The 13,470-nt window shown below is 47.6% G+C and overlaps 1 protein-coding gene across 1 annotated transcript; it reads right to left on the reverse strand.

Annotated features, from left to right (window-relative positions):
* Positions 1-5,879: 5,879 nt before the first annotated feature.
* On the reverse strand, positions 5,880-7,218 carry LOC106989658 (retrotransposon Gag-like protein 8). The gene has a single exon (XM_015088147.3). The coding sequence runs from the start codon at positions 7,151-7,153 to the stop codon at positions 6,812-6,814; it is 342 nt and encodes a 113-aa protein (XP_014943633.2). The 5' UTR covers positions 7,154-7,218; the 3' UTR covers positions 5,880-6,811.
* Between the last annotated feature and the right edge of the window lie 6,252 nt (positions 7,219-13,470).

A 13,470-nucleotide genomic window follows, 5' to 3' on the forward strand; every position in this document is an offset into this window, starting at 1 on the left:
CAAATTGTTACGACCATAATTGTCACACAGCTTGGTGAGGGACAAGTGTCAAAGTCTCATTTATTACTGAGTTTGACTTCATACTATATCCATTAGTGTTCCGTTACCTTCTATTGAGGTATATATACTTCAGAAGTATACAGCAAAGTGCCTATATCATGACCATACCACTTGAAGAATTTTCACAAACAGAACACACATGTTTCACCAGTACCCAGATCAAAAAAGAGAACATTAGAGGGACCTCAGAAATCCTTCTCATGCCCCCTTACACTCACTAGCACTTTAAGGTGCCTCCAAATTGATGTCTGACAGCACACATCACTTTTGCCTATTTTTGTTCTTTCTATAAATGGAATGATACAATCTATAGTATTTGGAGTTGGGCTTGTTTTACTCGAAACTCTGTAGGATTGGACCATATATTTGTGTGTGATTATAGTTTGCTTATTGCATTGTATGAATATATTACAATAAACTTGACCATTCTGAAGAGAATGTATTATTCAGGAAACCAGCAGAATGACAGTGCTAGTTCAAAGAATCATTTAAACGGTGTGGAGAAAGGAATGCAGTACTAGAGTTTGTTAATTTAGGTACAAGCCTGGTTGATGTCCAGAAAAAAAAATACCACTCCTTACTATGTTTCTACAAATTAACCTCTTAAATCTATAGTATTTTGTTTTCAGTTTTCACAAGGCCAACTTTCTTTCACTTAAAGGATGAGAGAGAGGCCTATACAATAACAAAATGGCTGGAGATTTTTGAGCATTTCCTATGTCCCAGGATGTTTACACAGATGTTCTTTCTTAATCCTCGACATCTCCCACAAGGTAAGCACAGTTTATATTTGACAAAACTGAGGCTTAGCAAGGGAAATTAATTTGCCAGAGGCCCAGTAGCTGAAAAGTGTCTGGTGTCAGGTGCTCTATGTTTAGCCATCCCCCATAACCCTAGGGCAGAAATCCCTCCCTAACCAACGTGGTGAATGGGAGGCAATGAAAAGCCACTCATACACTCAAACACACGTATTGTATGTATTTCAAAATGCAGTGAAACCTATACTTTCAATGGGTGATTTTATTGCATGTAAATTATAGCTCGATCTAAAGTTGATTTTTAATTTTTTTTAATGTTTATTTTTGAGAGAGAGGGAGAGAGAGAGAGAGAGAGAGAACAAGCGAGGGAAGAGCAAAGACAGAAGGAGACACCGAGTCCGAAGCAGGCTCCAGGCTCTGAGCTGTCAGTCAGCACAGAGCCCGATTAAGGGCTCGAACTCACAAACTGTGAGATCATGACCTGAGCTGAAGTCGGGTGCTTAACCAACTGAGCCACCCAGGCGCCCTTAAAGTTGATTTTTAGACTGTCACAAAATTTGATTGAATATCCACAATTAAATGAGATCCATCCTATTTCAATATGGTACCATATGAAAGTTTGAGGACATATGGGATGCCTATTAGGGGAGCTACTAAGGTAGATGTGGTAGTTCAGGGAGAACTTCTAACTGAAGTGAACAGGTCCAGTGGGTAAGAAATAGTCTTATTCGTCTGGTGAAAATTATGGGAAAGCAAAGAAGAATCACAAAATATCCCAGACAAAGGAATAAAGCAGCTAGAGAGAGCCTGGTCCATGTCAGATCCAAGAATGGCCCAATCCCTGAGCCAGAAACTTGGGCCCATCCCAGATTCCTCCTCTCCCCAACCTCCACTTCCCAAATAATTACCAATAGTTCTAATAAATCTAAATGTCACGTTTATCTTCCCATCTGCTTTTGAGGCGCTTGAAGCCCTCAATAGTTTTCACCTGCAAAATGCTCATTACTGGACTTGACCCACAACCCATCCTCCCCCAACTCTACTCAACGTCAGCCCCAGAGTGAACATTAAAATGTGAATCTAATCATATCAGTGCTCCAGTCAATTTCTTTCCATTGTTCCCTGGTGACTACAGGATAATTGATATATGACTTTGCATGGCGTACAAGAGTTATCAGGATGTAGCGTTTCTGTCCCACCATGTCTTGTCCCTGACTTTTATATACTAATCACACTGTCTCATTCTTCTGAACCTCAGACAGAAGTGGCCCTCTTAAGTTGGAATCAAGTCTCCATGCATTTACTACTTCCTCTATTGAGATGGTCCCTGTCTTAACAAGGGCAGATTTAAATGTTCTTTATTCTATAGTCCCACTGTGCCATATACAAGCACCAAACCATTATCATACCCTAAAAAATAATACAAATGATTATTGTTATTAGAGTTATGGCAAGTCCCATTTATTGAGTACTCAGACCTTACATTTGTTATCTCATCGAATTCTCATAAGGAACCCAATATATATGTATCATTTCACCCACTTTTTAAATGAGAAAATAATGGATTAGGAAGGTTACGAAATTTGCATAACATCATACAGCTGGTGTGACCGAGAATGGACTCAAGCCCTTCTTAATCAAATCCAAAACTGAGATTCCAGAAACATGTTATTTTCCCAGTACAGCCAAATGGACTCTAAATTCCTGGAAGACTTGGACATACTTTTGCACTGATGTATCCATAGTTCATAGTAAGGTGCCTAGGACCCAGGAATTACTTAATAAATGATAAGTGACTGACTTACAAATGAGTGAACAAGTCAATTAATCAAGGTCTTGCAGAGAAGATTAAAAGGGATGGCAAATGAATTGTGAAAGCATTGTACTAATATCAGGTATGATAAGCACATCATATGTTAACCAACTAACACACACAATCTGATAAAGACTGGAGGGCTGAATGAACCAATGTAATTCACCAGCAATACAATAATTTTTCAAATTTCAAATATGTTGCTGTAAAAACACATATCTGTGTTGCCAGCACTCTCTCGTGTCTGTACATTATAATGTCATGTAGAGATTTCAGAATGTATACGAAATTATTAGGACAATTCATAACTCCCAAAACTATATACGTCCCCAGGCCAATATACAGATCTACTAACCAGTGGACAAATCTTTTTTTAAACTGAAGGATAACTGACATACAATATTGTATTCGTTTCAAGTGTACAACATAGTGATTTCATATTTATATATATTATGTAATGGTCGCCCCAATAAATCCAGTCACTATCTGTCACATACCAAGTTGTTACAATATTACTGACTATATCCCTTATGTTGTAGGTTACATCTCTGAGTTATTTACTTTATAACTCAACAACTGTACCTCTTTTTTTTAACATTTATTCATTTTGGAGAGAGAGAGAGAGACAGAGCATGAGTGGGGGAGGGGCAGAGAAAGAAAGAGACACAGAACCCGAAAATGGCTTCAGGCTCTGAGATGTCAGCACAGAGCCAGACGCAGGGCTCGAACTCACAGACTGCAAGATCATGACCTGAGCTGAAGTCAGACGCTTAATGGACTGAGCCACCCAGGCGTACCCTGTACTTCTTTTTTTAATGTTTATTTTTGAGAGAGAGAGAGAGAGAGAGAGAGAGAGAGAGAGAGAATGAGTGGGGGAGGGGCAGAGAGAGAGAATCCCAAGAAGGCTCTGAGCTGAGCTCAGAGCCTGACATGGGGCTAGATCTCAGTGAGATCATGACCTGAGGTGAAATTAAGAGTGCTTAACCGACTGAACCATTCAGGTACCCTGAAAAAATGTACCTCTTAATCCCCTTCACCTATGTCACCCCCCCACTTTGGCAAAGAAATCAGTTTGTTCTCTGTATTTATAAGTCCGTTTCTATTGTGTTTTGTTTGCTCATTTATTTTAGTTTTGAGTTTCCACATATAAGTGAAATCATACGTCAATCTTTCTCTGACTTATTTCACCAGGGGACACTTCTGATTGGGGAGGAGAGGACAGCAGAGTATGCCGACTGATCTAAAATGTTTTCTGAAAAGCTGTGCTAGACCAGCCAGAAAAAAAAATGTGTACATGCTCTTGAGGCCCATACAGAGGTTAAAGGTCTGAACTGCACGGAGATGAATTTTCGTTCTTCCTCTCCCTGTCACTACTTTGCTCTCTTCAGACCTGCTGCACTGAAAGGAGCCGGGGCCTCTTCCCATTTAAAGGGTGGTGAATTACCTCGCACCTTCTATTCATTTCAGAGTGAAATGACATACATGATCTAGAATAAAAGAAGCCATGTGGACAGAACAGGGCAGGGATTTTTTTCTCTTGAAAACTCTGATATGAACATGGAATCAGTTATTGGTTGAATTGTCTCCCCACAAATGCTGTGTAGTAATTCTCACCCCCAGTACCTTGGAACATGGCCTTATGTACAGAGTCTTTGCAGAGGTAACCAAGTTACATCAGGTCATTAGGGCAGGCACTAATCTATCATGATTGGTTTCTTTATAAAAAGGGGAAATTTAAAGAAACAGATGCACACAGAGAGAGGACAATATGAAGAGGCTTAGGGAGAGGGCAGCCATCTATCATGCAAGGAGAGAAGCCTGGAACAGAGCCTTCCCTCACAGGCCTCAAAAGGAACCGACTTCTCGGCGCCTAGGTGGCTCAGTAGGTTAAGAGGCTGACTCTTGATTTCAGTTTAGGTCATGATCTCACGGGTTTGTGAGTTCAGGCCTTGCCTCTGGCTCAGCACTGACAACATGGAGCCTGCTTGGGACTCTCTCTCTCTCTGCCCCTCCCCTTTAAATTTATTTCAAGTTTAAATAAAGTTTAAAAAAAGGAACCGACTTTGTTCACAACATGATTTTCTTTTTTTTTTTAATTTTTTTTTCAACGTTTTTTATTTATTTTTTGGGACAGAGAGAGACAGAGCATGAACGGGGGAGGGGCAGAGAGAGAGGGAGACACAGAATCGGAAACAGGCTCCAGGCTCCGAGCCATCAGCCCAGAGCCCGACGCGGGGCTCGAACTCACAGACCGCGAGATCGTGACCTGGCTGAAGTCGGACGCTTAACCGACTGCGCCACCCAGGCGCCCCACAACATGATTTTCAACTTCTAGCCTTCAGAACTGTCAAGACAAGCAATGACTGGTCTTTAAGACCCCCAGGTTGTGGTGCTTTGCTATGGCCACATAGGCAAAATAATACACAACCATATATGTAATTTTTCTTGCTGGAATGCAACTTCTTTGGGTTGAAAATCTATTGGAATTTTACAGATTCCCGAATCAGAAATGAGGCAGAGCTGAGTGCTGCCCTATAAGCCCACCTTTTATGTGACTCTATCAGGATATTTAACTTTTCCAGCCATAGACGAGGTAGCAGAGGCTATTGTCCGCACAGACTTCAGAGGTTAGCATACAGAGAAACAGTAAGAAGGAATGTCTTTGTTCCTATTCTGCCCTTCAGAGAAACTTAGAATTTTATTGTCCTGAGGCTCCTCAACCAGGTTTGTGTTCAACGAACGATGCCACTTGTGCATTCCCTTCTCTACCACTCACCCAGTCAAGGCTTTGTAAATGTAAGTGCTTTTTCTAAAGAACCTGTCATTCTGCTGATTCCCTGAATAATGAATTAAATACAGTTTGACAGGTGTTCAGCAACAAATGTGTGGGATTCATGATTTGCCACAAAAAGGTGTTGTGCTTTCAAGCAGCATTCTGGAAATGAGGAATTCTTTTCCAGAAGCCTCCTAGTCGACTTTTCCTGCTACCGCCTTGGCCAAACTCAGATCGAGGTCCATTTCCTAAGGGGCACGCAGCCGACTGGATTGGACGAGGCAGCCTCTGGGCCCCAACGGCCACCAGTGGGGTGCCCGTCCCCGGGACCAGCACAGGACCGTCGGCTCGCTTGCATCATGCAGGATTCGACGCCGGCCACAGAATGACAGGGGACACACATGCCTGCTCAACGGGCCACGGACCCCACGCACTGGACCAGGGAGGGAGAGGTGCCACACTCATGGAGACTCAATTTCTTTTGCACAGCGTCTGACTTTTATTGAAAAGAAGGAAAAGACGTTTGTCCAGGTAGTGTAGAAGAGCTGGGCAGAGTGCAGGGCTTAATTACTGTGTTGAACAAAAGGCACACGTCAGAGAGACAGCTGCGAATTGAGAAGAGAACTGGACTGTGGGCAAAACTAACAGGTCCGCAGGAGGAAACGAGTGACTGGATTTGGCTGCCAGGCACCCCTGGGACCCGGCGGCCATCTGGCAGGAGCAGAAGAGGTCTCCGGGAGGTGGGAGGGAGTGGGTCCCGCTGCAGGTGAGAGGCTGGCCCGGCCCTCCAGCCGGGGCGCGGTGGGTGGCGAGCTGCTGGGATCGCTGGCCAGGGGCCAGGGGCCAGGGGCCGGGAGCCGGGAGCCAGGGGCCAGGGGCCAGGGGCCGTGGCCAGCTCAGACGCTTGTCGGCTGAGTCCAGATGGCTGCGGGCCGCAGCGTGTCGGTGTGTCGGTGTGCGCTGGGTGGCGACGGCGGCCCGGCCTCGGCGCGGGTCTCCGCGCGCGGCGCCGCAGGCCTGGCGGTCAGTCTGGCGGAGGCGGCCCGCAGCGGCCGGGCTGTGGGTGGTCTGTCCGGCGTGTAACGGGAGCCCAGCCCGCAGCTGGAGCGCGGGCCCGAGGCCAAGTGTGCTGCGCGGGAGGGGCCCGGCTGGCCGCAGGGGGCGGCGGCGCGCTCCCGAGCGGGGCCCGGCGGCGGCAGCGGGGACCTGGAGCGCTATTCCTGGAACAAAGGCAAGCACTACGCGGGAGGGGACAGCAGCGCGGGGGAGAGCGCGGCCGCGCGATCGCGGCGAGGGGGAGGGAGGGCGAGGCGCGGCGAGGCGCCGCCCGCGGCCATCTGCGCGGCGGCGACGGGCGCAGCGCACCCTCCCCCGAGCACCCGCCCCCAGGCCCGAGGGGCTCCCGGCCTAGAAGTCCTCGTCCTCCACCCAGCCAAACACCCGCTTCATCTCGGCCAGGAAGCCCCGGTAATCATTGAGGAGGGGGCTCTCCTTCCTGATGTAGGGGATCACCCACTGCAGGGCCGGCCCCGTGAGGCGGGTGATGAGGAACGTCACCTTCAGGGCATCGCTGGAGAACAGGGTCTCGTCCACTAACATGTAGGCGCCCGTCTGCACGATGAACTCCGGGAGGCGGTCGGTGTCGCCGTCAAAGGTCTCGGGGAAGGGAATCGGGTTCCTCCACCGCCGCGTCTGGGGCCGCAGGGGCAGGGCCAGGAGGGCCTTGATCAGCTGCACTCGGCCGTCCATCGCGCCGCGCTCGCGCTCGCGCTCGCGCTGGTCGGGCTGGGCTGGGCTGGGCTGGGCTGGGCTGGGCTGTGCGGGGCGGGGCGGGGCTGTGCCTGGCGGGGAGGCGTGGCGGGAAGTGCGTGTGCGCGGAGGCGGGCCCGGGCCCGGGGGCGGGGCCAGGGCGGGACAGGCGCCGGCTCCGCCCACGAGGCCGGGAGGTCGCCAGGGCGCAGGCGTGACGGAGCGGTGGGTGCCCTAGGGCGCGAGCGCACCGGGTGGGTCGGGCCTAAAGGCCGCTCAGGGAGGCGGGGTCAGAATGGAGGGGCGGGGCCGAGGTTGTCCTTGCGGGCGGTGGGCGGTAAGAGAGGGGCGGGGCCAGGGGAGGAGCCCAAATCACCAGGTCTTAGGTGAGGGCGGAGTTAGCTGCAGGTGGAGAAGGGCGGGCCAAGTGCTTCCTAGTTGAGGAGTGCTTCTGGTGCACACCGTGCCTGCAGGCCACCCGCCCTTTCGAGTTCCTTCGCCGACCCATTGCCTCTGGATGCCCCTTGCATGAGCTGCTCTGGCCACTTTTTGCTGCTTATACATCTTGTCGGCCAGAGTTTATTGGCACCCAGGCTGCAGATGTTGATTTAACTATCATAATCCAGAGAGCATATTTAAGAATGATGCACCAGGACTGGGGCATGTAAGAAGAGTTGGAAGTTAAGAAATCTCTTAATATGCTATATTAAGAGGCAGAAAGAGAATAATCAGTATGGAAACTGAAAGACAAATAAAAGAGTGGTTGGATGCTTTCCAACCATGACTTTATACATGTTCGTACATCAAGAAAAAGGGAAAAGAGTAAGATCTCAACATATTGGAAAGGAGGGGCACCTGGCTGGCTCAGGCAGTATAGTGTGCAACTCTTTTTTTTTTTTTTAAGTTTATTCATTGTGTGTGTGTGAGAGAGAACTAGCAGGGGAGGGGCAGAGAGAGAGAGAGAGAGAGAGAGAGAGAGCGAGAGAATCCCAGTCAGGAACCACGCTGTCAGCACTGAGTCCAGAGGGCTCCATCTCATGAACTGGAAGATCATGACCTGAGCTGACTGAAATCAAGAGTCTGATGCTTAACTGACTGAACCACCCAGGCAGCCCAGAGTATGCAACTCTTGATCTCGGGGTTGTGACTTCAAGCCTCACGTTAGGTTTAGTGCTTACTTTTAAAAAATTGGAAAGGGGGGCGCCTGGGTGGCTCAGTCGGTTGAGCGTCAGGCTTTGGCTCAGGTCATGGTCTCACGGTTTGTGAGTTCGAGCCCCGCGTTGTGCTCTGTGCTGACAGCTCAGAGCCTGGAGCCTGTTTTGGATTCTCTGTCTCCCTCTCTCTCTGCTCCTCCCCTGCTCATGCTCTGTTTCTCTCTCTCAAAAATAAATAAACATTAAAAAAAATTTAAAATAAATAAATAAAAAATAAAAAATTGGAAAGGATACGGGGAAGTTTGCCATTCGAGATTAATATAAATGTATCACCAGCTTTCATATATACAGGAAACAATTGGATAAAATGTACAATGCTGTTAAACACCCTATTCTGGGCTCATGTGTGCCGGAGGGGTGGGTGCCCGAGGGCACTAGCCGAGGGGAGCAGAGGCGGGGGGGGGGGGGGGGGGGGGAGGGTCAGGCCTAATGGCTTTGCATGGAGGCAGGGTCAGAATGAAGGGGCGGGGCCCAAGGTTCTCAAGGCTGCTGCTGGTGAGGGGCGAGGCCGGGGGAGGAGCCCGGAATCTGTGACTCTACCTGGTGCAGGCAGGGCTTGTTACAGGTGAACTTGGGTGGGGTCCTTTTCTGGGGGTTGAGGAGTCCTTCCTTCTCACCTTTTCAGCCCCTCAAGCCTAGCGTATCTAGGCGTATCTAGTCCGTTTTTGCGGACTCTCGTATCTGGACATCACTTGAGGGAGGATTTTCGAACACTGTTTCCTGCTTAATCATGCATTTCTTAGCTAGAGAAGCGTTGTACAGCAGGTTGTCAATATGGCTGCTTTGCAGCATAATGGGAAAGCCCCAAATATTTGCAAATGTTATCTAGAACCCCGTATTCAAAGAATGATGTTCCATGACCAGTTAATGTAAAGAGGTTTAAATGATAAGAAATCTCTTAATTTGATATATAGGAGACCACAAGAGGATTATCGGTATAGAAACAAACAGACAAAAGTGGGCGGTGTTGAATGCTTTCCAAAAATGACGTTGCACACTTCCGTGCGGAAGAGTAAGGAAAGGAATAACTGAGAGATTAACCGATTGAAGGAAGGGAAACCATTACAGGTTATATCTGATTTCATTTGTATTGTGAGTACAAAATTCATATAAATTCGTCACAAGCTTTCATATGTGGAGAAAGTAACCAGTTAAAGTAGATAGTGGTGTTAATGACTCAATTCTAAGAAAGCAATCAAAAAGAAACAGTGCCTTGTACTATACTCGAATAATTGTAAAAGCCACTTAAAAACATTGTTAAATGCTAAAGAAGGATACAAAAAAAAAATAAATAAATAAGCAAGCAGAAATGCATGGCCAGGTCTGATACAGAATGGTACAACCCTTTACGGATGTTAGTTTTCCCTGTGTGAGGAAACGTGGACTGTGGTGGTACCCGGAGAGGTACCCATGCGGCCTCAGTGAGAAGGTCAAAGACTTGACCCAGCTGGAGCTGCGTGAGCTACAGAGCCAGCCGCTCCCGCATACCAATAAGGTGACAACAAATCTGCCTCCACCTGCTTGAGTTGCACCAGCGCCTGGGTCCCCATGACCTTTCACGGGCAACATATCCATTGTGGACCTAGCTAACCCAAAAATTACTCACAAGTGAAAAAGAAAAGAAAACATTTAAAAATCAGAAAATGATAGTTTTCTGACGCTGGACCTTAAGCAGCTGGGGTAGTGTTCCCTAAGGGTGAAACAGCCCCTCAGGTGAACCCTGGGGGTTGCCTCAGCTTGCTGTCAGGAGCAAACACCCCAGGCTGCCTGTTTTATTTGTTGGTTTGTGTGCTTATGTGTGTGTTGCGGGGGGGGGGGGGGTTCTGTTTGTTTATACCTGCTGATCTCAAATGGAAAGCAGATGTGAGAAATCTCCACGTCTCTCATAGTTTTCTTGAGCTTCTTGCCCTGGAGAGCCTATCTTCCTATTGAGGGTGTTTGATACACTCACCCCCCACCCCCGGAATGTCTGTTTCCCGAGTCCAGACCCCCTCCATCCAAGCTGGGGCCTCTCATTGCCACTGAAAATCTCTCTGGGGAGTTAGAGCAGGGGGAACCAACCTTAAGTATTCCCTGCTATGTGGATGGTGACAGCTCAGAGAATCTCTGACAGCTGAAGGAAGCTACCGTACGCTTGGCTGGTATCAATGCAAAATAAACACACCCTTTTCGAAATTTTCAAAGAGAAAGGAAAAGAGTTATTCCAGCCCACGTTAGGACAGCTGCCCAAGCTACACAATCTTCACGAAGAAGAGAGTGTTCTGGGGAAAGAACATTTGGTGCAGGGTTATACATGTTTTTTATATAAAGTCACAAGTCATCATGAGGAAGAACATTCCAGAAACTTACAGACTTCAATGTTTTTCATATATGCAAGGCTGTATGATTATAATCTTACGGGAACCAGGGAGGGATTTTGTTGTTGTTGTTGCTTTTCTTATTTTTGTGTTTGGAATGCGCGTTTTTCTTTTTTTAAAAATGAATCAGACATATAATGTGTGTTCAGGGCAGAGACAAAGCCCATGCTTTGAGGTTTTGCCAAGTCATTTTGACCTAGTATAGCTTCCCGGGGAGCCCAGGAGCAGGGCCCACAAACATTAAAAGTTGACAATTTCCTTTATCACTGAGCAGCCAACGGAGCCAGGCACCCATGCCACATCTGAATTTTGACAAAGATTCATTCCTGGATCCTCATCACAAGCTTGGAAAGGCCATCTGTTGCCACCTGTGGCTGTGCCAGTGCTAATATAGAGTCTCGTTAGTAATAATACCCACATGTCACTGGCCATCTGCTCACCTAACCCCTCAGTCCCTTGCAAACTGCTCGCCACCCAGAAAGGCATTTCTGAGACTCCCTGGGGAGAGGGACACACACGATGGGGACCAGTGTACTGTTTGAGGTGAGGGTGAGCATAGCTGGGTAAGGGTGGCTTGCAGCCCAGTGGACAACCCATTCCTTAAGACAGAGAGGGTAATGATGGGGATTGTTTATAAATACAGTTCCAGCTGCCACGGGAGACCCGGAGCACTCTGCATGCTAAGGAGCTCTGCGGGCAGGACAGGAGACGTTACAGCTTGGGCCCCTCTCGCCTGGACGAGCTGTCACCTGAAGCCCAAGATCCTTATGAGATCCCAGGGAGAGACCTGTGCCCCCCTGCCCAGAAGGACACATCTTTCATCAGAACAAACTGCCACAGGGGCACCGGGGTGGCTCAGTGGGTTAAGCGTCCGACTTCGGCTCAAGTCATGATCTCGCGGTCTGTGAGTTTGAGCCCCGTGTTGGGCTGTGTACTGCCAGCCCAGATCTTGGAGCCTGTTTCAGATTCTGTGTCTCCCTCTCTCTCTGACCCTTCCCCCATTCATGCTCTGTCTCTCTTTGTCCCCAAAATAAACAAACGTTAAAAAAAATCGAAAAAAAAAAAAGAGAACAGACTGCCACAATCTTACCCTCCCTTCCCATCAGCGGAGATTTTAATGACGACAATGATAAGGCTATTTGATGAATGTTTAAATCCTACAGAGGACATGCAGTTTTAGTTCTTTGGAACTTTTACACAAGTGGTGGGAAATGTATTGACATTTTTAAGGGACAGTGTACAAATAATCTTCACTGGCCTGCCTCTCTGGACTCTGCCCTTACTAAGACTTTATAAGAACAGGTAGTGTGGTGCAATGAGAAATATTTCAGACTTAGTGGACCAAGATTCTATTACAGGCTTGACCAGGAATTAACCGCATGCTTGCTGTTTCTACTTTTGATTCTCGTGACTTCAGAATTGATCTTGGGCAGACCCAGGCTGGTCATCCCACCCCTGCCTTATTCTAGCAGGAACAGAAGATGCCCCATCACCCCCACAATATCTGAACATGTATTTGTAATCATTATGAAGTGGCCACTTTTCATAGGAAGGTATCAGATGATCTACTACCTTTCTTACCTTACCAAGGTTTGCTCCTTGTTTGCTCCTGACAGCAAGGGGAGAACTTCAGTTCTGGCTTGGAGACCCCTTACACCTGCTACCAACCCCCTGACCTCAGTGCCTCCAATTACAGAGCTCAGAGCTCTGCCCTGGTATACACCCTTGATGCATACCACATACTTCCTTGATCACATTTGTATACATTGCAAATGATAACAATCTACAAGTGGGAGCTTCTCCAACAGCAACACAAAATGTCACTGGAGGAGCACAAGTATTTTTACAAAATCCACGAAAGCAAACCAACGAGCAAGTGTCACAAGAACAGGAACAAAGGTAGCTCGGGAGAAATCACCAGTTGGTCACCTAAGTAACACTCTCAAAAGAAATGGCATTAATGAGACTTAGCAGGAAATCACTCAGTCTTGGGGGTCTAGTTCAGTACTCTAAAATTAGTAGGACGAAGACTGTGATTGGCTCAACTAGGGTGAGGCAACCAGTATCAAACCAAATAGCTATGGCCAGGGGACTGTCACACAAGGGTGTGTGTGGAGTGGGCAGTTCTCAGAGAAGAGGTGCCTGCTGGAGAGAGAATCTCAAGCAGGCTCCATGCCCAGCATGGAGGCTGACGGGGGGCTCCACCCCATGACCCTGGGGTCATGACCTGAGCCACAATCAAGAGTCGGATGCTCAACCAACTGAGCCACCCAGGTGCCCCTCCGTGTTAGTTTATTAACATAAAAAAAAAGTTCTTTCATGGAGGGAAGAAATTGGAGGGTTTTTTAAAAGTGTAATTAATATACAATGTTATATTAGTTTTAAAAAAAAAATTTAAATGTTTATTTATTTTTGAGAGAGAGAGAGAGAGAGCACGAGCTGGGGAGGGGCAGAGAGAGAGGGAGACACAGAATCCGAAGCAGGCTCCAGGCTCTGAGCTGTCAGCACAGAGCCCGGCACAGGGCTCGAACCCATGAACTGTGAGATCATGACCTGACCTGAAGTCGGACGCTCAATGTACTGAGCCACCCAGGCGCCCCTCAGGTGTTTTCTTTTTACAAGAACGTGGAGAACAAAGCCAAAAAATGATAGGTTCGACAGTGAGTTGAATCCAAGTAATGACTGAGAAGACGTTTGCGTGTGTGTGTGTGTGTGTGTGTGTGTTTAATGGCCCTAAGAATGGATC

The sequence above is a fragment of the Acinonyx jubatus genome, chromosome X (assembly GCF_027475565.1).
Source record: "Acinonyx jubatus isolate Ajub_Pintada_27869175 chromosome X, VMU_Ajub_asm_v1.0, whole genome shotgun sequence".
NCBI classification, from domain to species: Eukaryota; Metazoa; Chordata; class Mammalia; order Carnivora; family Felidae; genus Acinonyx; species Acinonyx jubatus.